This window comes from Canis aureus, chromosome 33 (assembly GCF_053574225.1).
Source record: "Canis aureus isolate CA01 chromosome 33, VMU_Caureus_v.1.0, whole genome shotgun sequence".
Lineage (NCBI taxonomy): Eukaryota > Metazoa > Chordata > Mammalia > Carnivora > Canidae > Canis > Canis aureus.
Window position 1 is genome coordinate 6684296 of NC_135643.1, and position 27570 is coordinate 6711865.

General features: G+C 41.8%; 2 protein-coding genes across 9 annotated transcripts in view; one reads left to right on the forward strand and one right to left on the reverse strand.

Annotated features, from left to right (window-relative positions):
* Window positions 1-110: 110 nt before the first annotated feature.
* On the reverse strand, window positions 111-5376 carry HNRNPDL (heterogeneous nuclear ribonucleoprotein D like). Of its 4 annotated transcripts, XR_013371158.1 has the most exons (9): window positions 4762-5376; window positions 3797-3965; window positions 3539-3700; window positions 2919-3050; window positions 2655-2769; window positions 1977-2147; window positions 1537-1629; window positions 1056-1160; window positions 111-376 (listed from the first exon to the last, which is right to left on the reverse strand). XR_013371158.1 is itself a non-coding variant. In XM_077882695.1 (8 exons), exons 1-7 carry the CDS (start codon window positions 5202-5204, stop codon window positions 1559-1561), a joined length of 1263 nt encoding a protein of 420 aa, XP_077738821.1. In that variant the 5' UTR covers window positions 5205-5376; the 3' UTR covers window positions 111-376; window positions 1537-1558. The 4 variants fall into 4 exon arrangements, 2 of the variants coding, with proteins under 2 accessions (XP_077738821.1, XP_077738822.1); XR_013371159.1 differs by lacking the exon at window positions 1977-2147; XM_077882695.1 differs by lacking the exon at window positions 1056-1160.
* A 781-nt stretch (window positions 5377-6157) lies between these two features.
* The window catches only part of ENOPH1 (enolase-phosphatase 1), a 42105-nt gene continuing 20692 nt past the window's right edge, over window positions 6158-27570 (forward strand). Inside the window, exons 1-3 of one of the 5 annotated variants that reach the window (XM_077882697.1) lie at window positions 6158-6451; window positions 6924-7074; window positions 26636-26737. In XM_077882697.1, coding sequence (XP_077738823.1) covers window positions 6348-6451; window positions 6924-7074; window positions 26636-26737 — 357 coding nt within the window. In that variant the 5' untranslated portion in view covers window positions 6158-6347. Of the gene's footprint in view, window positions 6452-6923; window positions 7075-26635; window positions 26738-27570 lie in introns of those variants that run through there. The other 4 variants (XM_077882698.1, XM_077882700.1, XM_077882699.1 and 1 more) reach the window with 4 other exon arrangements.

Genomic DNA, 27570 nt, shown 5'->3' on the forward strand with positions numbered 1-27570 from the left:
ACCACAGTTTTTCCTCATGGACCAAATCTTCCTACAAAATAAACTGCGCCTCAATTATTGCTTATTTTAAATTACACTTTTACAGAGCTATTTAGTACCTGACGCAGAAAAACAATCACATAAGGAAGCATTTATTTGAGGTTTAACATGAAATCATACAAATAAAATTTGTATAAACACAAATCCACATCGAGTCGTAACACAGATAGCAAAAGACAAAGTAAAAACAAAGGAAACTAATTGGCGGCTATATACAGTTGGACACGGTTGTGTCTTGTACACTAGAAAGTCTTTTACAAAATAATCATCTTAGATCAACAGAAGACCAATCTTCAATGTCGTCCTGCAAGATGGGTTAACTTTAAGCAATCTCCTCCTAAAAACAAAAACAAAATAGCAATTAGATTTGTGCAACTCTGAAAGCTTTCAAAGGTCCACTTTCATGAATTGTTTTAAGTCCTCAATTTATTCTTTTCTTCAATAATTAAAGATCACATGCATATTCAATAGCAAAATGTAATTTGGGTAATTAATAAATTTACCCTGGTGTTCCCAAATAATACAAAATTTAAATTTAGTAAAGAAATTGGGGAATACAATCTTCCCATATTCACAGGTTCAACTGTGCTAGATTAAGGTCTACTAGAAGCATCTCTAGTAAGCCAAAAAACATACTTACAAAAATGAATTTCTAATAGGCTTATTATGTTGTAAGAAACAAATTGCTGTGTGCATATGATCTTTAATTTATATTCCAGATTTTAAAGTTCTTGTTTTGGTTTGTAGATTTCACTATTAGCTATAAAAAGAAAAAGCAAGCATTAAATCTTAAAGAATGAACACTTAAAATGAGGCTCCACAATTGAAATACAACACTAAACAGAAGACCAAAATGATTAAGCTGTAAAAAGGCATTTATGTACTTTAACTCCTGTAAAAAACCATTTAAGTTAAGTTTAGACACTTAATCTTCAAAAAGATTAAAAAAGAAGCCAAAGTCTGAAGTTTTCCACTTTAATCTTTACGCTGGTACATGAAGTTGGAAGAGACCATACCACAGGACAGCGTTTTCTGGTGTATGCCTTGCGCTCTGCCCGCAACGTGCGACCCCCAGAGATAGACGTGGTCAGGGTGACACACGGCCTGCAATGAAGTTCCCGCTGGCGGGTACAAACAAGGTATAATGTCAGAGTTAGAAGACAACATTCTTGTTTTCCTTAAGTTGTACCCATTTCAGTACTTTACCTGTTAATAGTTCTAAAAAAGTTTAATTATTCCTCTAGACCACCTGGTACACAAAGCAAACAGAAAAACTCTTAAGTTTTTCTGTAATACTAAAGAAAGTGAGATAAGACTTTTAAAGTTAAAGATCTATAGACACTTTAGGCAAAACGGGCTCATAAAGCAATTAAAAAATTAACAATTTAGTAAAAACAGACTACGTAATATTTTGTTTTTCCTTATTTTTCATTTGTCTATTGATCTTTAAATTAAATTATAGATATTTCCACTGGTTTCTTGTACTCTTACACACACCTGTTTTCTCCAATGTCCTCCTTTAGTATGGCTGGTAATTGTTTTGGTGATTGCCACCCCCTCTAGACGCCTTGCCGTAAGTGCTCTGTTGGCCTATTTTGAAAATACAAAAAAAATTATATTAAGATAGTTTTCCACAAAATGGTTTCATTATAAATACTTTAGAAAACTATTAAAAATGTACAACTCTGCATGCCAAATATTAAAATAGCAGATATATTAAATGCCCATTATAAACTAATCACATAACACATATTCTAAAACGTTTCTAACAACCAAAATATCTACATTAGGATAATCAACCTAGGACTATCAGATGCCTCAAAAACTTAACTCCAAAACACTTCAAGAATGGACCCCCCCCAATTTCAGAACGAGAATGTACTTTAACACGGAATTCTAATACCATTGGTGTATGAGATTAAGTTAAATATTCTTACCACTGTAGTCTGCATATCCCTGTCCATATCCATAGTTCCCATAGTTATACCCAGTATAATCATAGCCGCCATAGCCACTATAGTTTTGATCACCACCATAGGCACTATTGTAATTTCCATATCCTTGATCATAATAGTTATTAAATCCTTGGTTCCAGTTTTGGCCCTGACCTGAAACAATGCACAATGATTGTTAGGAAACGACTTCTGACTCCCAATCCTAATACAATGTTGTGTTCCTGGCCCTCACTCTGAAAACCCTTAACAGGTGTAATGGACAGCTATATTGTTACCTGAGAAAGTTTTTATTCTAGTTGTGGTTAAAAAGGGGGCAGAAAGTCCAATTGTGCCAGTTATCAAGCTTCCTAAATTTAAGGAAAATCAAGACAAAACAAGGACTCCTGTCCCCCAAAAAACTAGCATGCCATGGTGTATCATGTAATCTCAACTACATTAAATGGTCATCACCTTGCCATTAGTAAGGACACTGACAGTGTCCTAGTGGCCATTCTTTGAGGAGGCGAAACCAGTAAACAAAAACCCACCCACCAATGAGAGCATTTTTATGTTGGAAATCTGGCTGAATTTTCTTATGGGCTTATTCCTATTTAGCAGTTTAGAGCCTAAACCATGGGGAGTCATATCCAAAGATTTAGGTCCCAAAGGATTAAGTCTCACCTCGTCCACGACCCCTAGTACCACCTCGTCCACCAGCTGCAGCACCTCTTCCTCCTTTTTGTTGTTGCTGTTGCTGCCTATATACCTCTTTGGGTTGTGCAACTTTGATTTCACACTATATACACATAAGAAAAAAAAAAAAAAAAAACCTGGAGTTTTTACTGTAAGGTCAAGCCATTCTATTCTCATAAATTGAGAAATCTCACATTCGAAAACAAAAAACATCCTCTAAATTTTCACTTAATAAAAACAAAATGGCTTTACCTTCCCAGAACCAATTTGATGATATCTGCTTTCTAACAATTTCTTTACTGGCTCTTCGTCTGTATAGGTAATAAAACAAAATCCTCTTCTTTCGTTTGTTTTTGTATCCATGGGAAGTTCAATATTTTCAATCTGAAATCAAGAAGCACATTCAACATCATCCAGTAATGGTAAAAGCTACCAAAGTGTTTTAGAATTCCAAAGATTCTTTTCAAACTTCAGTATAACATGTTGTCTATTCCTCTAGTCAGATTACTTCTGTACAGAAACACCTATTTTATTATCAGTATCACACCACAAAGCTTCATCTGTGAAGCAGTTAGAGAGCAAAACTTCATTTATTATCATTTTGTACCCAAGAGATGCCACTGGTTATTAATTCCAAATACTGACCACCACCTCCAAAGCACCCGTGTTTTGGCCAAAATAAATTAGATGTTGGTTTCTATCATAGCACAGAAAACAGTAATTTAAGGTACAGTGACTAGAAGGGACTCAAGCAGTTAATTTTAACCTCTTCCCATCACCTGACAAATCAATCAATTCTGTAAAAGGCTGGGGACGAACACTCATGTATATAAACATTCCAAGTATGAAAGACATATAAAAACACAGCGCACCTCTCCAAAGGCTCCAAAATATTCTTTAATTTGTTCTTCGGAAGTATCTGGGCTCAATCCACCCACAAAAACCTTTTTTGGGGGTTCTTTCCCTTTTAAAGCTTTGGCTCTTTTGGGGTCTATCAACTTGCCATCCAGTTTGTGTTCTTTCAGTTCCAAAACCTAGAAGACAAGTGCGTTTAATCTGACAATACACAACCAAACCCCCAAACAATTTGCAAAAACACAGAAGCAGCACAATGCGGAACCTGCTCCTACCTTATCAACACTAGCAGCATCTTTGAAAAGCACAAATCCAAATCCTCTTGATCTTCCAGTCACTGGATCTGTCTTAATTGTACAGTCTACAACTTCCCCAAATCGAGACAAATATTCAGTCAGATCTTTCTTGCTTGTATCCCAGCTCAAGCCTCCAATAAACATTTTACTAGAAATGAAGTTATTAAAAAAAAAAAAGATTAGCAGCACCCCGCAGGATTACCTCAGTTGTGGAATTAGGTTTACGAAACGAACAGGAAGAAGCAATGCGTGTGCAAATAATTCAGTGTCTACAGATCACGTATGAACAAAAGACCACAAAACCCCTCAGATTCCATCGAGGTCACTTATTCGAAACAACGAATGGACAGCTTGCTCACCACACCTCGTCATACGAAGTTTCAACGAAGCCAAGAAAGCATATTCAACATCGCTTCAGCTTTATAAACCCAACTTCCTAAAGTTGATCCCTCACAACTTAGGTCTACTCTACCTCTTCCGCAGCTGTCAAAGCAACGTTCCACCTCAAGAACTCCCAACGCATTCTGAAGGAGATCCGGGGACCAGTCACACACGGATTCCCAAAGCAAGGATTCCCTACACTCCGCAGGGAAGCCGTGCGGGGGCCCTGATACAGACACAATGAAAAGGCGGCGGCAGCTGCAGCATGTGGCGCAGCGAGGCCGGCCCCTCCCCCTCGGGCCCCACGCGGCGCCTGCGCACTCGGGACACGGACGCCGCCGCCCTCCTCCTCCAACTCCCCCGCCCTTCCCCCACCTTCCGCGGGCCTCTCGAGTCACCCCCTCCGTCTCCTACTTTCTTCTTCCCTCTGAGCGAGTGGGGCCCAGCGGGCACGCGGGGAATCGACTCGGGGCAAGAGCCGTGGCAGCGCGCGGCTCCAGAGGGACGAAAGGCGCGTGCGGCGCGCTGGGGGAGGGGGAAAAGAAGAGAGAGGCGTGCGGTACCCGTCATCCTGCTGATTCTTGCTCGCGTTGATCTTGGATCCCTCTGCGAACTCCTCTATGTTGCTGTACTCGTTCATGTCCTCCATGGCGGCGGAGTTGTCGGCCGGGGGGTGCTGGCGCGCAGTCCGGGTCGCGGCAGCAGCGGCGGCGGAGCGTTGTATGGAGCTGGATTTAAAATGGCGGCGGAAGAGATCCGGGCGCCGCCTGCGCCCTCCCTTTATAGCCGCCCCGCCCGCCAATCGGGAGGGCTGCTGGGCGGTGACGTGGCGTTGGGCCCGGCGCGCCCCCTGCCGGGCCGAGCTGGAAGCGAGCGAAGGGAGGAGCGGGGCGAGCTGCCGCGGCGCCCGCGGCCGCCAATGGGAAAGGCTGCGGGAGGCTAAAGTCGCGGGAGCGGAGGGGAACAATGGCGGCGGCACATGGGAGAGCCGGGGCGGGACCTCCATCGCGGCCCTCCCGGTGAGGAGCGAGGTCGTGGGTGAGGGGGCGCGGGCTTAAGAGGAGAGAAGCGTCAGAAGAGGAAAACGAAGGGGCGAAGAGTCCCGGGCTCAGGAGTCCGAGCAGCGCCGTCGCAGGGCCACCGTCCCTCCGGTCTTGAGAGCCTTTGTCTCTGGCGTCCGGTCCAGCCCACTGCTAGCAAAGAGCCGTCAGCCCCGCCTCTTCCCAAAGCCCTCGGTCCCCCAGTGCGGACTGCGGCGGCGGCGGGGGCGGCGGCGGCGGCGGCCGCTGCTCTCGATTAGCACCGTGGCCGGGCTGCTCCCGACACAGGCGGACTGCGCCCGGCGCCGGCGGCCGAGACAGCGAGCGCGCCCGCCCGCCCGCCCGTCCGCCCGCCCGTCCGCCCGCCGCGCGCACGCGTGTTTCGTCCTCGAGCCGGCTGGAACCAGCCGAGCAGGAAGCGGGCGCGCGGGGGCCTCCGCAGCCGGTCGGCCGGAGCCCGGGCCCACGCAGTCAGGCCGGCCAGTCCCAGTCCCGGCCCCGGCACGGCCTCTCCGGCAGGCTGCGGGCGGGAGGAGGGCCGCGAGCCCGGCCCGGTTACTGTCAACACGCCAAAGCGGAGGCGGTGGGCGGGGAGGGGGTAGGTGCCGTAGGGGGCAAGGGGCACTCACATCCCCGGCGCGCCACTCGCGGGGCTCCCGTCTGCACGTGCCCCGGGCCGCTCCCGCTCGCTCCACCAGTCTGCGGAGGGCGCGCGCGCGCCCGCGCACCCGGCTCCCGCGCTCGCTTCTTTGTTCCCGCCCACGCGAGGCCCATGTGGACGGGCCGCGTTCGGGGCCCTCTGGTGGCCAATCGGCGTCGCCGCCTGTGCCCGCCCCCGCCCGCTCGGGCTCCGCGAGGCCGCCCCTCCCCCCGCCCACGTGGTGTCGGCCTCGGGCCCGGGCTGCTGGGTGGCGGCGGACGCCCGTGCCGCGGTGCTGTGCGCCTTGGGCGGCGCGGCCCTGCCCCTCGTGCTCCGGGCCGCACGCGGGTGCCGGGCAGCACGTTCCCGCGGGGCCGTGGGCCGCCCAGGACCGTGTCGGGGCGCAGTGGGCGCCGCCCTCCGCCCTCCCGCTAGTAGGCCGATTCCGGTGCTTGCATCCGGCAGGGAGATGGTCGTGCTTCCCGTGCCCGCCGAAGTCACCGTCATCCTGTTAGATGTCGAAGGTACCACAACCCCGATTGCTTTCGTGAAGGTGAGGGGCGGAAGGGAGCGGTGCTTGAAAGCAATTAAAAACATTTCTTTCTTTCTTTTTTTTTTAAGTGCTGCCCACCCTGGACCAGAGACCTGACCTAAGGCGTGGGAGAGGCGGCGTGGCGCTGCACTCGCCGTGGGGGGAGGGAGTAGAAAGGCTGCCGTGCGGCAGGTTGCGGGGATAGGCCCTTCGTCGCCAGCCCCTGCTCTCGGTCAGATGCCGATGGGTGGGACGCGGGTGGGGACGGGATGGTGGCTGGCGGAGGGGGGCGGCGGCGGGCAGACCCGCCCGCGTGGGGAGACGGGGCGCCCCGCCCCCTCCGCCAGGTGCGCTGCGTCCGCCGGGCTCTGGGCTGGCTTCGGCGCGGCGGCGGCGGCGGCGGCGGCGGCGGCGGGGGCCTGGAGGCTTCCAGTCCCTAAGACGTGGACGGGAGTGTCAGGATGGCTTTTTTTTTTTTTTTAATATTTATTTATTTATGATAGTCACAGAGAGAGAGAGAGAGAGAGGCAGAGGGAGAAGCAGGCTCCATGCACCGGGAGCCCGATGTGGGACTCGACCCCGGGTCTCCAGGATCGCGCCCTGGGCCAAAGGCAGGCGCCAAACCGCGGCGCCACCCGGGGATCCCCTCAAGATGACTTTTCAGGTAGCCCGGCTGACTCGCCCCTTTTCACTCCTGCTGGTAATGGCCGAGTAGCACTCTTCGTGTTATTGGACTGTTAATCACTGTGGAACGCTGATTCATTAGCCTGTAGCACAAAAAGGTCTAGATTCCGTTCATTTTTCTCTGAAAATCACGGAAACGTGAAGCTCTTGCCCAAAGCCTCTATCCTAGGGCGTCACTATTAACCAAGCAACTGTCTACACCTACTTCGTAGGCTTATTCGCGAGCTCTGCGTTATAGCTGGGCTTTAAAAAATTTTACCTATATTCGGGCGGCCCCGGGTGGCTCACTGGTTTAGCCAGGATGTGGTCCTGGAGTCCCGGGATCGAGTCCCGCAGCAGGCTCCCCGCATGGAGCCTGCTTCTCCCTCTGCCCCTCTCTCTCTCTCTCTCTCTCTCTTTCATGAACAAATAAAAAATCTTCAAAAAAAATACCTATATTCTATTAGAATAAATATCAAAACAATGTTTAAGATTTTATTTATTCATGAGAGAGGCAGAGACCGGCAGAGGGAGAAGCAGGCTCCCTGCGGGGGAGCATGACGCGGGACTCGATTCCGGGACCCTGGGATCACAAACTGAGCCAAAGGCAGAGTCTCAACCACTGAGCCACCCAGGCGCCCCTAGATATCAAATATTAATATAATTTAAAAAATTCTCAGGTCTAATCTACGCTTTGACTTCTAGTGTTTTAAGATGAAAGCATTGTCTAGAAGGGTTTGCATACAATAATAGTAGGGATACTGTTGACAACGTAGTTGAAAAACTCGTCTTCCAACAAATTGAGCAGTCTGAGTCTTAAATTTTTAAAAGTTTTATTTTTAAAATTACCTGTGATAAGGATTTTCTTCTGTGGATTAAAATCTGTACACTTTTAGGACTCCAATATAACAACCACTTACAAGGTTTTTTTTTTTTTATTTTTTTCACTTACAAGTTTTTTAGAGAATTACAATACCATCTTAGCACAAATTCTTAGGAAATCTAGTTTGACATTTTTTCCTCAGTTTTTAATCACACCAGAGGCCTCTGCAGGCAGAGGATATCTAGGATATCTTATGCAAATCAATTTTGTAACAAAACATAGGTGCCTCTCCCACCTCTCCAAACCCGCCCCCCAACCAATCCTGTCTTTTACCAGATGATATTATGAGCCACTTCTTGAAATCTTTGTGATAGACTTATTCTACTATCTTTCTGAGAGTTAAAATGCCTTCATGACCTAAGTAGATTTTTTTTTTTTTAGTTTGACATTGACTTATAGGTAAGGTCAAGGAAGGCTGCAAAAAATGATCTAGGGTGTTTTGTTTATTTCTTAAATTTTATTAATTTTTCAGATTTAAATTCAACTTAGTATATTCGTATCAGCGTAGAGTTTAGTGATTCATCAGTTGAACGTAACACCCAATGTTCTGAAATGAAGGATAGTTTCTTGTACTTGGTCTTGTTGTTATTTTAGTTTTATTATTATTATTTTATTCACATTATCTGTTATAATTTAATAACTTACTATTAATTTGTTACACATTAGTTTATCAAATCTGATGTTTCCAAAAGTATATTCAGAAGAAGTGAAGTCTGTGGATATTTATAGTAATTCTGCAAAAAGGATTCGTTATTAAATGCATTTTGGGAAATGTTAGGCTATATAAGTTCAACTGGTTTCTTTATTGCACAACTTCTCAGAGCTTTTATATCATACACATACACACATAAATGCTTAATGCGTCTTTAAGAGAGTGACATTTAACAAATTTACTTGAACAATAAACTTTCAGCAGAGTATGTCAAGGACCAATCTTTTGAACACCTATTAAAGAGATACTAAATTATATCCTTGAACCTCTGAGCATGGAGGTGGGAATTGGAAGATGTTTGTTCTACTTTGAAGATTTATTTTATTTATTTGAGAGCGAGCAAGAGTGAGGGGCTGGGGCGGGAGGCAGATGGAGAGGGAGAAGCACACTCCCTGCTGAGCAGGGATCCTGACTTGGGGCTTGATCCATGTACCCTGAGATTATGACCTAAGCCAGGGGCAGACACTTAGTGGATTGAGCCTCCCAGGTGCCTGTTTGTTCTATTTTGGACTTTATGAGTCACATTAAGTATGTAGGACATACAGCCCTACTTTCTGTGGAAACAAATATTGAGATATATATATATATGCAACTTGTGTACTTAACTCATCCTGAGAACACTGTGAGGTGTGTGCATTGTCCACGTCATTGTCCACATTTTACTGATAGAAAACTAAGGTTCTTAAAAATTGAAAATTGGGAGGATTTGAACCCAAACTGTCCTGACTCAAAAACTCTTACTCTTCAGATTATTGCTCTTGACCTCCAAAATGAAACCACAATGATTGCTGTGTCTTTGGCTTGTGCGCTTCTGCGTATGTGAAATGACACAGTTGATATGAGAGCACTTTAGTTAACCAGAAGTACCTTAAAAGGATATTGTAACAAAGTTCAGTTTATACTACCTCTTGGTGAGAGGTTTAGGAGTGAACTGGAACCGAACCACAGTAAGGATAGTTGAGTCTTTGGAGATTTGGTTCTATAGTGCATGTATACTGTGAAAATTGTGTACTGTCAAAAATTGCCCTTGAAAGAAAGACCCTTAGGAAGTCATTACTTTTGAGGAATCAGTGGAGATTGATTTCCATTTTTCAGTAAGTCATGCTATCTCATGGGATTCCCTAGACTCCTGCCAGTCTGGGAAGTGGTGTTCTCTGGGCAGCCTGCTGCTCTATCACAACATGCCTCTCACATCAGACAACAAAAACTGGTTTTATTTACCAGCTGTTCTATCTTTTTCCGAGTTGTAGAATTATCAAATTCTAGGATGAGAGAGGCTCCTAGCTAGGATCATGCAGTGAATGTTGGAACCAGCTCATTAACTTCTCATAAACTGATGCCTGGAGGGAGGTCCTATGTGAGGATCATCACAACTTGTTGGGGGCAGAGCAGCACTAGAGCCCAGCTTCCCTTCAATGTTTTCCTGTGCATCTGAATTCTCAGCCTCCAGTCCTGCTCCTCACTGTAGGACACATGCTTCTGGAGTTGGTTTTCTTTTCGGGTACTGATTTTGATCGTTTATAGTGCTGATCTCCTAACATTTTTTGGGCATGTACACCATCAACAGAATTGGAGCAGGCACTGCCAACAGAATTTATAAATTGCGGGGGCTCCTGGGTGGCTCAGTCAGTTGAGTGTCCGACTCTTGATTTCCGTTCAGGTCATGATCTCTCAGAGTCGTGGGAAATAAAGCCTTGCATCAGGCTTTGAGCTCAGCAGAGAGTCTGCTTGGAATTCTCTTTCTTTCCCTCCCTTCTCTCTCTCCTGAATAAGTAAATCTTTTAAAAAATTTGTGTGTTATGTATACATACTATTAAGTTATAAAATACATTAGAATTTGAAGATGAGTTAAAATAATAAATGTGAACAGATGTTATTATGCTCTCTTCCCTTACTGCATTGAATTATCTTGCATGCACCATGGAGTCACCACTTGATTTTTGTCTGTGGTGTTGTAGTATTTATTTTCTGACTTTGTATATTGTATTGTTCCAGTGTTTTTAGTCTGTTAGCCTATGAAATAACACCATCACCAGTTTCTGTGGTCATTCTGTCAGGAACTATTGTTTGTGGGTTTGGAGAAAATTATCCTCTTATTTCTGAAAATAATCTTTAATTTGGTGGCTTTCCTATTATGTGTTGACATGTACATCTAACATGTGTATGTAATAACAGTTGAGGTAGTTATTTTCTGCAAAAAAAAAAAAAAAAAAAGATAACGATTTCTACAAAGTCACTGAGAACCCTGTATTGGCAAATAATGAATCATTCATTGCCCCTAAAGGAAATACAGGGCTAGGTTCCTGTGGGCCTCTAATCACAACGTTTCTGTCAGCTAATCAATATGTAACCTTGTCTTATGTGTGTTTCTGTTTCTCTTATTTAATGTATATGGTTGATTGATTAACACTGAACTCACAGCCCGTGGTACTGTAACTCCTGCTTTAATGAAGCCTATCTAAACACATGTATTTTCTCCCTAAGGCACACAATTTCTTGTGCTTAGGAACAGTAGGTCACACTTCAGCATTTTGCTTGGGGGCCATTTTGAACTGCAAAATCATCAACAGAACACAAAATGCAAAAAAAAAAAAATACAGCACTAAACAGACTCTGAAAAGGATGCTTGTTTAAACTATGAGAGGTGAAATAAGAAAGCAGATTGTCACTTTGTGCTGGGAATGTGTATGATCAAGTGTTTACAGATTTTTGCCACCTTGCTGCAAGTATTGATTATGAGGTTACAAATATGTTTTGATTAGTATTAGGAAAATTTGCAAGTATGGAATTCACAAATAATGAAGATTGATAGTATCGAGTAGTATTTATGCGGATGGGCTTGAGCACTGAACAGGTCTGGATTAGCATTCTGGCTCCTCTCTGTTTTATGGCAAGTTAGTTAATAACTCTGAGTCAAGGTACATATTTCCTCAGCTATATGTATTGTGAGGATATCTACCGCATAAGGCTAATGTGGACATTTAATGAGTGTTTAGCCCTTAAAAATTTTTTGTAAAATAAATGAATCTGTTTACATCTATATTTCATCTACCATCCTAACAAACCTTGTTAGGGAATAGTGGGCAGGGGACATGTTTTCCATTTATGTCTTTGGAAAACTTTGTGCTTGAGAATAAAATCCTGTTAATAATTAAGAAGATCCCATTAACTGAAAATATGAATCTGATTGGGATTTTTGCCCCTAAAAATATTAAGTGAGGCATGGTGAGTACCCTAGCCAAAGGCTCTTGATATCTATATTTCTCAGACATCAGTGTGTATACAAATCATTTAGGGATCTTGCTAAAATGTAGTTTCTGATTCAGAAGATCTGGTATTCGACTTGATGTTGAATTTCTCACAGGGGGATCCCTGGGTGGCGCAGCGGTTTAGTGCCTGCCTTTGGCCCAGGGCACGATCCTGGAGACCCGGGATCGAATCCCACGTCAGGTTCCCGGTGCATGGAGCCTGCTTCTCCCTCTGCCTATGTCTCTGCCTCTCTCTCTCTCTCTCTCTGTGTGACTATCATAAATAAATAAAAATTAAAAAAAAATTTCTCACAGAGCCCAGGTGATGTTGCTACTGATCTCTGTGTATCACACTTTAAGTATTTAGGCTTCATACAGATTTCTAAGTTATACCTATGTGTAGGCCTGTTAGCACTGCTCTCTTCTAATGGCTTGATACAATAAACTAGATCAAGCAAGAGAGTATAGATGAATTAGAGAAGGTCTGTCATCATTAACAGAACCACAATCTCTCAAAGAGTTAAGCAAATTGGTTATGGATCAGTAAGGATGTATACAAGAGAGCAAAGTAATGCAATAAGCCTAGTAGACACCAAAGCACTATGCAAGTGGCTACTTCCCAGTTTTTGCAAATTGTCTTTCAGAACTGATGTGTAAAGCAAAAGCACCGTTCTTAAAGGACAAATAGAATGTTAGCAAGGAGTTATGTGTACTTACAGGACTGACTAGATAGTACACTTAAATGTTTATTTAATTGAATATGTATGTACAGTAGGGACCTATGTAATAAGCCTTTGGGATAGTATCCTGGTAAATGGGCAGGTAAATAGTGCTTTGCTAAACCTGTTGTGTTAGTTTCTCATGGTTGCTGTAACAAGATTACCACAAACTTAGTGGTTTAAGACAGTACAGATTTATCATGTTACACTTCTGGAGGTTCAACTCTGAAATGGATCTCATGGAATTCAAAGCAAGGTTTTGGCTGGGTTATGTCCCTTCTGAAAATTCTAGAAAAACTTTTCTGCCTTTCCTAGTTTATAGAAGCTACCCACATTTCCTGGTTCATGGGCTTTTCCTCTGTCTTCAGAGCCAACCTCATACCATCTTCAGGCCAGTCTCTCACTCTCTGACTTTGACTTTCCTACTTCCTTTTGCTTTTAAGGATCCTTGTGATTGTATTAGGGCCAACCGCATAATCCAAGGATAATCTTCCCGTCTTGATTCTTCTTCCTTTTTTTTTTTTTTTTAAGATTTTATTTATTCATGGGACACAGACAGAGAGAGAGAGTCAGAGACACAGGCAGAGGGAGAAGCAGGCTCCACGCAGGAAGCCCAATGCGGGACTCGATCCTGGGTCCCCAGGATCAGGCCCTGGGCTGAAGGTGACGCTAAACCGCTGAGCCACCCAGACTGCCCATTGATTCTTAATTTAATCATGTCTATAGTGCCTTTGCCATATAATGTAACATTCATAGGTTTTGAGGTTTAGGATATGGATATCTGAGAGTGGGAGAATTTTCCCCTTTACCATACTTGAATAGCACAAACATTTCTAATAGATGCCTTTATAGGTTCTAGGCTACATAGGAATGAAAATTTGTAATGGCTCCACTTTTGTTTTGAAATTTATCAGTAATGGTGTTGGATGAAATCTATAATATTTAAGATGTGACCTTTTTAAGATTGTTGTTGGTGTTTAAGGATTGTGCTGGTATGGAGGTTGGTAAAGACAGTGTAGGGGCTGGAGTTTTACCTTAGAGAATGAGATATTTGGCAAGGTTTTGAATTAGACTAAGGGGAAGAAAAGATCTCAGACTAAACTATTTTTTTTTAAAGATTTTATTTATTTATTCATGAGAGACACAGGCAGAGGGAGAAGCGGCGGACTCCTTGCAGGGAGCCCAAAGTGGGACTCGATCCCAGGACTCCAGGATCATGCCCTGAGCCAAAGACAGACGCTCAACTGCTGAGCCACCCAGGCATCCCTCAAACTAAACTTTATATGTTAGGAAATATGAATTAGACAAATCCTTGATCCTATAAATAATATTTATTTGAAATAGCAGATACCGATTTAATTGAAAGTCAAAATGATAAAAAGATTTTAATTGTATTTATTTTTAAAGATTATTTGTTTAAAATAATTTTTTTTATTATCCCGGGACCCATGAGATCATGACCTGAGCTGAAACCAAGAGTTAGACATTTGACTGAGCCACCTAGGCCCAAGCGCCTATTTTTTAAGATATTATTTTTTTTTCCTAAAGAATTGTTTTCTTTCTTTCTTTCTTTTTTTTTTTTTTTTTTTTTAAGATTTTATTTATTCATTCATTCAGAGAGAGCGAAGAGAGAGGCAGAGACACAGGCGGAGGAGGAAGCAGGCTCCACGCAGAAAGCCTGATGTGGGACTCGATCCTGGGTCTCCAGGATCACACCCCAGGCTGCAGGTGGCGCTAAACCTCTGCGCCACCGGGGCTGCCCTAAGATATTATTTTTAAGCAGACTCTACACCCAATATAAGTCCTGAAGATATTTATTTATTTATTTATGTGAGAGAGAGAACATGAGTGGGGAGCAGAGGGACAGAGGGAGAGGGAGAAGCTGGCTCTGCATTGAGCAGGCAATCTGTTGCGGGGCTTGATTCTGGGACTCCAGGATCATGACCTGAGCAAAGACAGATGCTTACCCCACTGAGCCACCCAGGTGCCTGCATTGTGGGACTTGAACTCAACCCCAAGATCAAGATTCGCACACTCCACAGACTGAGCCTGCCAGGTGCCCTCTTGATTCCCTTTAAAAACGTAATCCTGCTTGTATACTTTTCCTGGTGTTTAATAAATTTTTTTGAGATATATTTTATGTTAAAACACTTTTAGAAATGGATAATGTATTCTTGATTATTTAACAATGGTTGTAATTTACTCTTTTATGTTCTTTTATATTTCAGCAGTATATTTTAGGGGATAATAATTGGGAAATGTTGAAGTTGACATTTCTTTCTCATGAAAACTGCTATGTTAAGTTTATGGTCTTTCCAGGAAGAGAGCTCGTGTCGTCTGATAGTATATCCCAACTTCAGTTTAACATCCTTTTGAATTATTTAACATCCATTGAAGTATTATTGCTTCTCATGTTTTCAGCATGAGAAGTATATGATGCCCATTCTGCCCTCAATAGGAAGCTACTAAAAGACAACCCTCAAGGCACAGCAAATTAGAAACTCTTTCTGTCTGTGCTGTTTATTATTGACACCAGTAACTCCAATTGAGTCATATTCCCTGTCTTCATTCACTCTATGAACTTAAGGCTTTTTCACCTGCAGGGATGAGGTAATAGGATCTGTTGTGCTTATAAGGTGGTGATGAAGACTGAATGAAGTGGAATGCAAAAGACTTTGAAAATTATAAAGTTCCATAGAAACAGTGATTATAGGTGCACCTGGGCGGCTCAGTGGTTGAGTGTCTGCCTTTGGTTGAGGTTGTGATCCCGGGGTCCTGGGATCGAGTCCCACATCCGAGCCTGCTTCTCCCTCTGCCAATGTCTCTGCCTCCCTATCTGTGTTTCTCATGAATAAATAAATAAAATCTTAAAAAAATAAAAGAAACAGAGTAATGCAAGAAGTGCCAGACTAATACAGAAAGCGCTTGTGAAGAGTCACTAAGGAAAAGTGACTTTACTGAAACCCACCTGCTTCACATTTTTTTACCATTTTTTTTACCTCCACCTTTGCTTATGACCCAAGTCAAAAATATGGTAAGAACGGGACCCAAAACATGTCTAATCTCAAATAATTTGTGGAAGCATTGGAATGGCAGGACTTTCTTGAAAAGTAGCTGTTGGTGGTTTGTTTAACATTCCTCCAAACTTTCCCTATTGCTTAGTACTGTTTCCCAAAGGGAGATATACCCATAATGGTATGTGAGAGGATTTTTGTTGGTTCAACCAGAAGCAAAGGGAAGAGCCTTTGGAGAATCACTGTACTGGGTCTGAGTATATCAAGAAACGGATGGAGGGATGCCTGGGTGGCTCAGTGGTTGAGCATCTGCCTTTGGCTCAGGGTGTGATTCTGGAGTCCTGGGATTGAGTCCCGCATTGGGCTCCTTGCATGGAGTCTGCTTCTCCCTCTGCCTATGTCTCTGTTTCTCTCTGCCTCTCCGTGTCTCTCTTGAATAAATAAATAAAATCTTAAAAAAAAAAAAAGTGGATGGAAAGCACTACTGATCTGAATTTCTGGTCTCTTATTCCAGATCATTTTGTGTCACAGCACTTGCATAATCTTTCCTTCCCTCTGTCACGTTTATTTGAATACCTATCATGTGCCAGGCTCTGCTAGGGATCCAAAATCCTTAAGACCCAGCCATCATCCTCATGGAACCAATAAGGAAGACAGGTATATAAATGAGTTGTCTTTGCATCATGGAATTCCTTTGTGGTTTCCTGTTGGCTAAGAGATAAAGTTTCAATTCCTGAACTTCAGTGAACAGGTTTTTTTTTTTTTTTGAACAGGGTTTTCCAATTTCCTATCCCACTATTCTGTTACACGTTTTTTTTTTTTTTTTAAGATGTTATTTATTCATGAGAGACACTGAGAGAGAGAGGTGGAGACACAGGGAGATGGAGAAGCAGGCTCCCTATGGGGAGCCCAATGTAGGACTTGATACCAGGACCCCAAGATCATGCCTTGAGCCGAAGGCAGACGCTCAACCACTGAGCCACCCGGGTGTGCTCTGTTACACTTATAGCTAAACATGCCTATTCAGGTCATGTTCTTTTATGCCACTACTGTTCCTCCAGCTTGGAATGTAATACTTTTTTCCTCTCCAAGTGCAGGTTGGTTCCATGTACTCATTAACTTAAATATTTATTGTGCTAGGTCATGGGAATACATAGGTAAGACTTGACTTCTGCTCTTAAAGAACTTTGTTTAGGCAGGAATTTTAGAGTCCTCACATTTTTATGGGGCCATGCATTTGCCACTGCAGCATGTGCTGCCTTTGTTTTGTGTTGTATTTGTGTCCTTAAATACTTTATTTATATATTAGAGAGAGAGAGAGCGTGCATGAGTGGAGGCTGGGGGCAGAGGAGAGAAGCAAACCCTCGCTGAGCAGAGGGCCAGATGCGGGCTCATTTCTAGGATTCTGGGATCATCATGGCCTGGGCCGGAGGCAGACTGAACCAACTGCACCACCCAGGCACCCCTTTTTAAAATTTTAATAGCATCTGTTTAATTTCCTTATAAGATAGAAAGCCTGGTAGGTTATTAGGGTAATGGCCTACAGTTATATAGCTAAACTTTGTACATATGAATTGATTGGGACCCCGTACAATCTAAAACCTAGAAATTCAAAATCACATAAGGCATTCAGTCGATGCTTTGTGATGGTGGTATGATGCATTCCAGAATGGGCATGGCTGAGATTAAGTTTCTCCTAGCCTCTGCTATCCTTGCTATTTCAGAATTCCTTAAGATGCTACTTATTTGAACACATGCAACTTAACTGCAGTGTTTCCAGGGTGACATTAGAATTTCTATTAATCCAACATTTCTTTTTTTTTAAAATTTTTTTTTTAAAGATTTTATTTATTTATTCATGATAGTCACACAGAGAGAGAGAGAGAAAGAGAGGGGCAGAGACACAGGCAGAGAGAGAAGCAGGCTTCATGCACCGGAAGCCCGACGTGGGATTCGATCCCGGGTCTCCAGGATCGCGCCCTGGGCCAAAGGCAGGCGCCAAACCGCTGTGCCACCCAGGGATCCCATAATCCAACATTTCTAAAACCTAGAAGTCCAAAGGAAAAAATGAGCTAAAAATGGACATTAAAGACTATGAAAGAGGGGTGCCTGGATGGCTCAGCCAGAAGAGCATGCAACTCTTGATCTCAGGATTTTAAGTTCAAACCCCGTTGAGGGTAGAGCTTACCTTAAAAAAAAATCATGAAAAATGGAAGTTTTATTTTTTATATTTTAAAGGTTTTATTTATTTATTCATGAGAGACACAGGAAGAGAGACAGAGGCAGAGGGAGAAGCACTCCATCCCAGGACCCTGGGGTCACAACTTGAGCCAAAGGCAGACACTCAACCACTGAGCCACCCAGGCACCCTGACAGATAGAAATTTTATTAACAACTAAAATTAAGTTGAAAAGCTAAATTATTAACCTATGTAAACTTATATCTGTTACTGTGAGGATAGAGGAATTATAAATTGCAAATATTACAGAAGAATATAGCTTAGAGAGTGAATGTCTTCTTTTGCTCCTGCCACCTAGAGTGACCATTAAGAATTTGGTGAACGTTCCTTCTGACTTTTTCCAATGCATACAATAATTGAGATTATTCAAAGAAATGTAGTCTGATCTACTCCCCAGGCACCAATTATAATATACAGCACTTTTTAAATATGTAGGTAGGCCTCTCTCTTGCTCAGATAAGCTTTATTTTTTTATTTTTATTTTTTATTTTTTTAGCTTTTTTTTTTTTTTAAGATTTTATTTATTTATGAGAGACAGAGAGAAAGAGAGGCAGAGACCCAGGCAGAAGGAGAAGCAGGCTCCGTGCAGGGAGCCCGATGTGGGACTCGATCCCAGGTCTCCAGGATCAGGCCCTGGGCTGAAGGCGGCGCTAAACCACTGAGCCACCCGGGCTGCCCCCAGATAAACTTTTTAAGGACAACCTGTATTTAGCTCTGAGAAGTCCTCCCTTGTATGATGATTCTTAAAATTTTCCATTCTTACAGCTTACCCCCATGTTATCCCTTAACTAAAGAAAGACATTCTTTTTATAGTAAAAGCTTATTTCTGTGTGATACTTTGGATTTTCATATTTATTAACTCAATTTTTAATTTTCAAAATTGGCTTTGGTGGAGGTGGGAGGGAGTCAGGGATGAGGAAGCCAGCCTTCTGTGAGCCTGTTGTATCCAGTTCTCCATCACTCCTGTTGTAAAGTATGTGTGGATAGTCAATAGCCCTGTCTTCAGAGGCCTTCCTGGGGCCTCCCGGGACCTCTTCCCAGGGGACTCCATTTCAGAAGCGTGGATTTCTTTTCAAAGACAGAAGTCTTCAATACAGAAAAGGAGGATTCTTTGTCCTGAGGGTGTGTACATGAGGGCTGCATTAACTTGATTATTTTTTTCAATAATTGATTATGTGACCTTCTAACAAGTTCTTTAAGTCTAAAAAGTGTGCGACTGACACCCTTCACTGAGTAAAGAGACACTAAGATTCATAATTTGGAAACTAGTGGTAATCATGGCAGTGGGACCTGGGTGGGACTTTGGAGAGGAGCCATGGTCAGGCCAGTGTTGGGCAGTTCACTTGGTATGCTCCAAGAGGCTGGCTGACCCCTGGGCTAGGCCTTGTAGGTTCAGTTAAGCTCATTAGATCCCTGTAGCCAGGAGGATGAAACTCCGGGATCTGGCTCTTCAAATCAAAAAAAAAGAAAAAAAAGACCCGATTGATAAATTGTTACTGTAGTCTGTTTGTATTTAACCTTTATATGCGTGTATAAAAATGGAAGAAATAATAGCAGTTGTTTCATAGGGTTATGAGATTTGAAATGAGATCTTTTAGACCATTCATTAATCAATTCATTGAATAAATTTAGAGTGCTTGGTAGTTCAGGGAGAAGGTCCATGCTAAAGCTATGGATTTGAGGATCATCAGCAATAGATAGTTTTTAAAATCTTGAGATTAGATGAAGTCACTAAAGATTGACTATAGATAGAGGTGCCTGGAATAACAGGCTCAGTAAATGTTGGCAGTTACTCCCACTCTTACTATAACTGCTTGTATTATTGCTACTATTTATTATAAATGTTACAGAACTGCCCCGTAAACCCAAATCTCCCATTTTCTTAATACAAATGTATTTGAGAAACCAAAGGTTTATTAGAAATTTCTGTAGAGAATACCAGATCCAGGGAATTGGGTGGTCCCAGTGAGAAGTGCTCCCTGAAGTCATCCATCCACAGAGTTGGATAGGCTTAGGCATGGGTTTTGATAGCCTGGATTTGAATCCTGCCTTTACTTCTATACCAGCAGTGAAACCTTTTTTGGACCTCAGCTTCTTCATGTGTTCAGAGGGGTCACCTCATAGGGATGGCAGGTGGATTCAAAAAGGTAATTGTTAGGGTGCCTGGGTGACTCAATGGTTAATCCTCTGACTCTTGGTTTTGGCTCAGGTCATGATTCACGATCTCAGGGTTATGAGATTGAGCCCTGCGTTGGGCTCTCTGCTGGACGTGGAGCCTGCTTAAGCTTCTCTCCCTGCTCTCTTTCTGGGGTACAAAAAAAAAAACCAAGTCAGTTCCTTCCATTTGCCTTCCACTGCTTAGGGGCTAGAACTCTAGGGCAATCAGGTTACCTTCTCTGAAACTCCAGAGATACTGATATCTGTCTCTGTGTTTCTTTATTATTATTATTATTATTATTATTTTTTAAATTTTTATTTATTTATGATAGTCACAGAGAGAGAGAGAGAGAAAGAGAGAGGCAGAGACACAGGCAGAGGGAGAGGCAGGCTCCATGCACCAGGAGCCCGATGTGGGATTCGATCCTGGGTCTCCAGGATCGCGCCCTGGGCCAAAGGCAGGCGCTAAACCACTGCGCCACCCAGGGATCCCCCCCGTTATTTATTTATTTATTTATTTATTTATTTATTTGTTATTTTTAAAGATTTTATTTATTTATGAGAGACACACAGAGAGAGGCAGAGACACAGGCAGAGGGAGGAGAAGCAGGCTCCATGCAGGAGCCCGATGCAGAATTCGATCCCGGAACTCCGGGATCACGTCCTGAGCCAAAGGCAGACGCTCACCTGCTGAGCCACCCAGGTGTCCCTGTGCCTCTTTTTAAAACCATATCCCAGCTACTAGCCCCTTGTAATGATAACCTTTCCTTGTGTGATGTGATTCATTGCAGTTAATTATAGTTTATCTTTCTTAAATTGATCTCCTTAATAGGATTTAGAAGATAATTTTTTCTTATCTAGCAATGCATTTATTAATTCAATTTCAATGTAGATGATGAAATCTAATGTTCATTCCTAAAAGCTTCTGCTTTCCAAGGGGAAGGGTTACGTCCCTACTTGCCCCATTGAAGATAGAGCCTCTGTGGCCCCATATAGCAATGAGAGCACGAAACTTCTGGTAGTTGCTAGTATGGTCTTCAGGAAGGATATTTAAGGAGCAATTTTAATACCACAACTGCTGAAGGTGTCTGACAGATGGCATTGGACCACTCCAAGAAGTAGCAAATTCCCATCATTGAAAGTGTCCAAGCGGGTACAAACTTCCAATTATAAAATAATTAAGCCCTGGCTTGTAATGTTCAGCATGGTGACTATAGTTAATGATACTGTTATTGTATATTTGAAGGTTGCTTAGAAAGTAGATCTTAAAAGTTCTCATCACAAGAAAAAATTTGTGGTGATGGATGTTTAATTAGGCTTATGGTCATTTCACAATATTATATGCATATAACAAATCACTATGTTGTACACCTGAAACTAATATATGTCAGTTATACCTCAATTACAAAGATTATATACTGTCATTGCAGAAAATAGTCATGCAAAAAAGTTTTTTCCTTGCAATTTCCTGACCCAGCGAGAAACTTTGTAAATAGCCATGTTCCCCTCGATTTCGTTCTGTGCATTAGATATTCCCTAGGATGGGTTTATGTAGTATATTTGTAACCTGTTTTATTTCTTATTTAGAGAATGTGATTTGTTTCTAAGACCCATCAAGCCACTTAATTTTCCTTTGCTTTCTACTTCTGAGATTAATAGAAAAATAGTCCATCAATACTGCCTTTGTGTTGTTTAATCTTCTGGCTGAAAAAGTTTTATTTGTTTATTTTTACTTTTAAAAATATTTTATTTCATTTTTATTTGAAATAAGGCAGGCACCCCTGGATAAAAAAGTTTGAAGTTCTCAAATACTTGAAATCATTTGTTATGCTGTAGTGGTTCGGTGGAAGGCTTTTAAAATAGTTTCTTTAAATAGCAGTACTCTAAGTATTACCCATTGCCTTTTTATTATTATCCATTTTCCTCAAAGGAGACTTGGGTAAACATTACAGCAACTATTTTATTCTTATTGATTCTATGACCTTTTTATTGAAACAATCACTTGACCGTAGAGCAGATCCATATTTGGACTTCTAAACATTAATGAGGTGCCTTCTTTAATTAGATGTTCAGAAATGTTGTGGCCCTTCAGGAGCCTTAATGGGGCTCTTTCAGAAAGTTACCAGTGAGCTACGTGGAATAATAAAATTCCTGTTTCTATAGTATCCCCTCCAGCATTTAGTGGACCTTGACCATAGTCTCCTGAAAGATGAATACTCTTATTTAGTTTTATGGTCTTTTGTTATGTGTACTACTTAACCATATCAGTGCCTTAGGTGCTTGGTGGACCAAAGTATTTCACACATTTATAGAACCCTGGGTTTATTGCAGCATTTTTTAATACTATAATATTCTGGAATTACCCATAGATGGCTTATGACTGAAGTTAAAACATTTGTCGTCACAGTTTTTTCTGGAATTACTTTTATTTTATTTTATTTTATTTTATTTTAAATTTCTATTTATTCATGATAGTCCCACACACAGAGAGAGAGAGAGAGAGAGGCAGAGACACAGGCAGAGGGAGAAGCAGGCTCCATGCACCAGGAGCCCGACGTGGGACCTGATCCCAGGTCTCCAGGATCGTGCCCTGGGCCAAAGGCAGGCGCCAAACCGCTGCACCACCCAGGGTTCCCTGGAATTACTTTTAAAGCCTGAAAATGTTCAATGGGTAGGGTTGGGTGATAAACATTAGGTTTACAAAGTCTGTTTTTATTAGAGCATTCTTATGCATTATCAAAACACATACAATTCATATAATTATTGGTTCTTTAAAAAATAAGCAACTTGAAGGCATTTTATTTATCTTATAAAAAAAGTTGCTCAAAAAGTATGTTGAAAGAAGAGGATAAAATCTTCATGATTTAGTTATTTGCGCCATGTACTTTTATATGATGCAATAACACTTTTGCACTAAAGTCGAAGTCTGCTATCATGTCAGTCCCAAGTAGTCTTGATACTCCACAGGTTATACTAAGTTCTGCCTTCATTGCCAAGCTTGTGTGTTTACTCAGTGCAGATGGTAGTTTTAGGTCTAGGGGAAAGGGGCAAATTGGATGATCAGGAATTCTAAAGTAATCTCTAACTTTTATTTTTATTTATTTCTTCACGAGACACAGAGAGGGGGCAGAGACACAGGCAGAGGGAGAAGCAGGCTCCATGCAGGAAGCCTGACACAGGACTCAATCCCGGGTCTCCAGGATCATGCCCTGGGTTGAAGGCGGTGCTAAACCACTGAGCCACCCAGGCTGCCTTAATCTCTAAGTTTTAAAGCTTTTCCTAAAAGTTTACAATTATTTAAAACCTTGCACCCTTTATTTCTGTGAGTCCTCTGAGGAGAGAGGCTGTGTTCATAACTTAGTTATCAGAGGTGTCTGGCACTCAGTAGGTCCTCAGTAAAAGTTGAACGTATGAATTGATTGTCCTTGTGATTTATCCTCTGGGAACTTCTCTGCTATTATTTATTACTAAATTTGGGTCAAAGGTGATCCTTGCCCAGTTTAAATGTTTGTTTGTGCTGGAGAATATAGTAAGTGGTAAGATCTAGGTGCTTTCTATCTCTGATTGCTACAATGACCATGCTTGGTACTATCATTCCCATTTAGCAGATGTGAAAACAGAGGCTTGGAGAAGTTAAGTTGAACACAGCAATAGAAGGCAAAAGGTAGGACCCAGTCTAGCATACTGCCTAGAGTCTGTACTCTTCTCTTCTCCCCCAGAGGTGAAGGACTTGGGCTCTCAGGATTCACAGGCTCTTCATAAATTGTTTTTGGGACTAGTAAAACTGGATATGGGAAGTTGGGCTTTGTGAAGCACAAGGTAGTCTGTAGCACTGCATGCATTTTTTTTTAAGGTTCTTTAAAAAAAATTTTTTTTTAAGGTTGTATTTATTTTTTCATGAGAGACATAGAGAGGGGGGGAGAGACACAGGCAGAGGGAGAAGCAGGCTCCCTGTGGGGAGCCCAATGTGGAACTCGATCCCAGGACCCTGGGATCATGACTTGAGCCAAAGGCAGATGCTCAACCACTGAGCCACCCCAGATGCCCCATTGTGTTTTTATACCTTTTGAGTATTTCAACTTTTCAGTTATTGGGAGGCCCTGAGTCTAACCAACATCCCCCACTCCCTGGAATGTTTCCAGTTGAGAGTTGGGGAATGGAGATAGGACATTGGAGGAGGATGACCAAGTGAGAAAGAAGCAGGTAGAGGATGAGGGATCAAAGTTGGCTTGTTTTTTAATTGTGAGACGTTTTAAATAAGGAAGAAAAAGGATTAATGTAATGACCATGAACCCACCACAAAGCTAATTAGATTTTATATTATTTTGTTTCAGATCTTAAAGAAATGAAATATTAGATATAGCAGATTCTTGAGTACCTCTCATTTTGTTAGTTTATTTATATTAGAGTTTATATTCATGTTTGTTATTATAATTTCAGTACATTGATTTTTAACCGCTATATATTGATTTAGAATATGAATGAATATACCTGAGTTTATCTGTTCTCTAGCTGATGAAGATTTAAGTTGCTTCCATTGATTTTTGTTACACCCAGTACTGCAATAAACATTTTTCTACTTTACTTTTTGTGCACATGTGTTAGAGTTTGTGGTATGTGCTGAGGAGAGGACTGGCTGTGTGTGCACAAAATCTTCAGTTTTTCTCCATCCTCTCAGAGGGCATGCTTGAGTGGGGCAGGGGGAGCAGCTTTCATCCTACCACAGTACATGAGTGGGGCAGAGTAAGTAGGTGAAAGGAAGGATAAGGAGGGTAACGATGTAGGGCAGGATGAGAAAACCAAGTATTTAAAGAAAAACAGAAGTATATCAGTATGGAAAAGGAATGTCTTAGAGAAAAAGCAAGCTGTCAGTCTCAGCTCTTCATTTTCCTTCTTTGAGATCAGGAATGAGTTTTTATTGAGCTTAAACAAGACTCTTCTGTCAAGTACGCCGAACAGTTTACTTGTTGTATACTATTGAACATGGGGAATGATCCATTACTTACTGGGATGCCGCATGAGAACCAGCAAAATTGAATGACTTCTTTATTTTTACTAGGGCAGGTGAAATTTGAATAATGTATTATGAAGAGAGGTAAATGCTTCAGCCCTACTATTTATTCATTCATTTTTCTTTTTTTGTTGTTGATATATAGTTGACAAACGCTATTATATTAGTTTCAGGTGGACATTGGAACCTGAGACATATACAATATACATTAGGAAATGATCACAATAAGCTTAATTATCCATAACCATACAAAGTTATTAGTGTTATTGACTATATTCTCTTTGCTGTACTTTGTATCCCTGTGAATTATTTATTTTGTAACTGGAAGTTATAAAGGGCATTCAGTAATATTTGAATAAATAAATAAGTGAATGAGTTTAAATACACAGATTCCTTGAGCTCTACTTGATTATATGGTTTTCCTTAAAATATAAGACCTCTGAGTTGTATACTTGGGGTCTACACTCCTAGTGTATTCATTTTCTGCTTTTTTAGATGGGTTATTGCTAAGACTGTTGCAGTCATCACACTCTAGGATTGTACAACATTCTGCTCCTCCTCTGCTTGTCTCACCCATTGCACCACATTGCAAGTCTTCATTTGCCTGCCATCTTCTTGTCCCCCACTAGATTCCTAAGCTTATTGAGAAAAGGGACTCAGATTTATTTTTTTCTTTTTGATTCTCTTTTCCATGCCCTCTAGTGGACACTGAAATAATTATTGAGTGTGCCACATTTGATCTGAAAAGGTACATATGCTCAATTGTAAGTAAATAAAAATTTTGACCTAAAAGAAATCACCTTGCCAATGTATGGATTACTGACAGGGTATTTATTTTTGAGTTGTCTTGCCCGTCACTGTCTTATATGTGTTCTATAGGTAGTCTGATTAACAAGAAAGAATCATGGTGCTAAATTTTTTTTAAAGCATTTGTTGTGCATGGACACCACTCTTGCAGATATTTGAGTCATGTCCTTATGCCAAATACTGTGTGTATCAACGATATAGCTATGAGCGAGGTGTACTTGATCCCAGCCCTCAAGGACCTGTGGTCTAGCAACCTAGTTTAGGAGTCTCGATTATATCTATAAAGGGCTAAACAAATAGACTTATGGACCGTGTGGTCTTGGTTACAAATATTCAACTCTACCATTGTGGCCCCAAAGTAGCCACTGATGCTGTAACCACATGAGTGTGGCTGTTTCCAGTAAAACTTCACTTATAGGGGATGCCTGGCTGACTCAATCGGTAGAGCATGTGATTGTTGATCTCAGGGTTGTGAGTTCAAGCACCACATTGGGTGTAGAGCTTACTTTAAAAAAAATAAAAAAAACAACTTTCATTTACAAAAGCAGGAGGTAGATTGATTTTGGTCCTCAAGCCATAGTTTTCTGACTCTTGACCTAGTTCATTTGTTTATTGCCCTTTGATTCTGTTTCACTCATATATGCACAGCAGATATTTCATATTCCCAATGTAGTTTTCAGTGGCTTACTTGCTCCAGTTAGCAAAAATGAGATTGTTGAACTTAAATGACTAAAGCTAATCGTTTGTTTTGTTTTTTAACTTGTTTATCTAGGACATTTTATTTCCTTACATCAAAGAAAATGTTAAAGAGTATCTGCAGACACACTGGGAAGAAGAGGAGTGCCAGCAGGATGTCAGTCTTTTGAGGAAACAGGTTGGGCCATTTCTCTTCCATTGCTTCTACATTCCCATGTGTCTGAGAATTGAGGATGCCTAGAGACTTAGAATGTGCTCTAAACATATTGTAAAATAAGCATTCTGGATTTACAGGACGTGGAAGTGGTAGCGACTTACCTGCTTAGGGATTCACACTACTTCATTAAACGACAAGATCATGGCAGTTTACTGTCTTTATAGTTGCCTCTCCCTGGAGCCATTTTGATCGCATAAAATTTTTTTTTTAAGAAATAAATAAAAACTTGAAAAAAAATAAAATTTTTGTTTAAATTCAATTAATTAACATATAATGTATTATCAGCTTCATAGGTAGAGGTCGGTGATTCATCAGTCTTATATAACACCTAGTGCTCATTACGTGCCCTCCTTATTGTCCATCACCCAGTTACCCCATCCTCTCACCTCCCTCTCCTCCAGCAACCCTCAGTCTGTTTCCTATGATTAAGAGTCTTTTATGGTTTGTCTCCCTCTCTGATTTTGTTGTGTTTTATGTTTCCTCTTTGCCCCCATGAGCCTCTGTTTTGTTTCAATTCCACATATAAGTGATACCATATTGTCTTTCTCTGATTGACTTATTTCATTTAGCATAATATCCTCTAGTTCTATCCATGTTGTTGCAAATGGCAAGATTTTGGTTTTTTGGTGGCTGAGTAGTATTCCTCTGTGTGTGTGTGTGTGTGTGTGTGTGTGTATGTATGTGTGTACACACCACATCTTTTATCCATTAATCTATCGATGGACATCTGGGCTCTTAATTTGGCTCTTGTACACATTGCTGCTATAAACACTGGGGTGCAGGTGCCCCTTTAG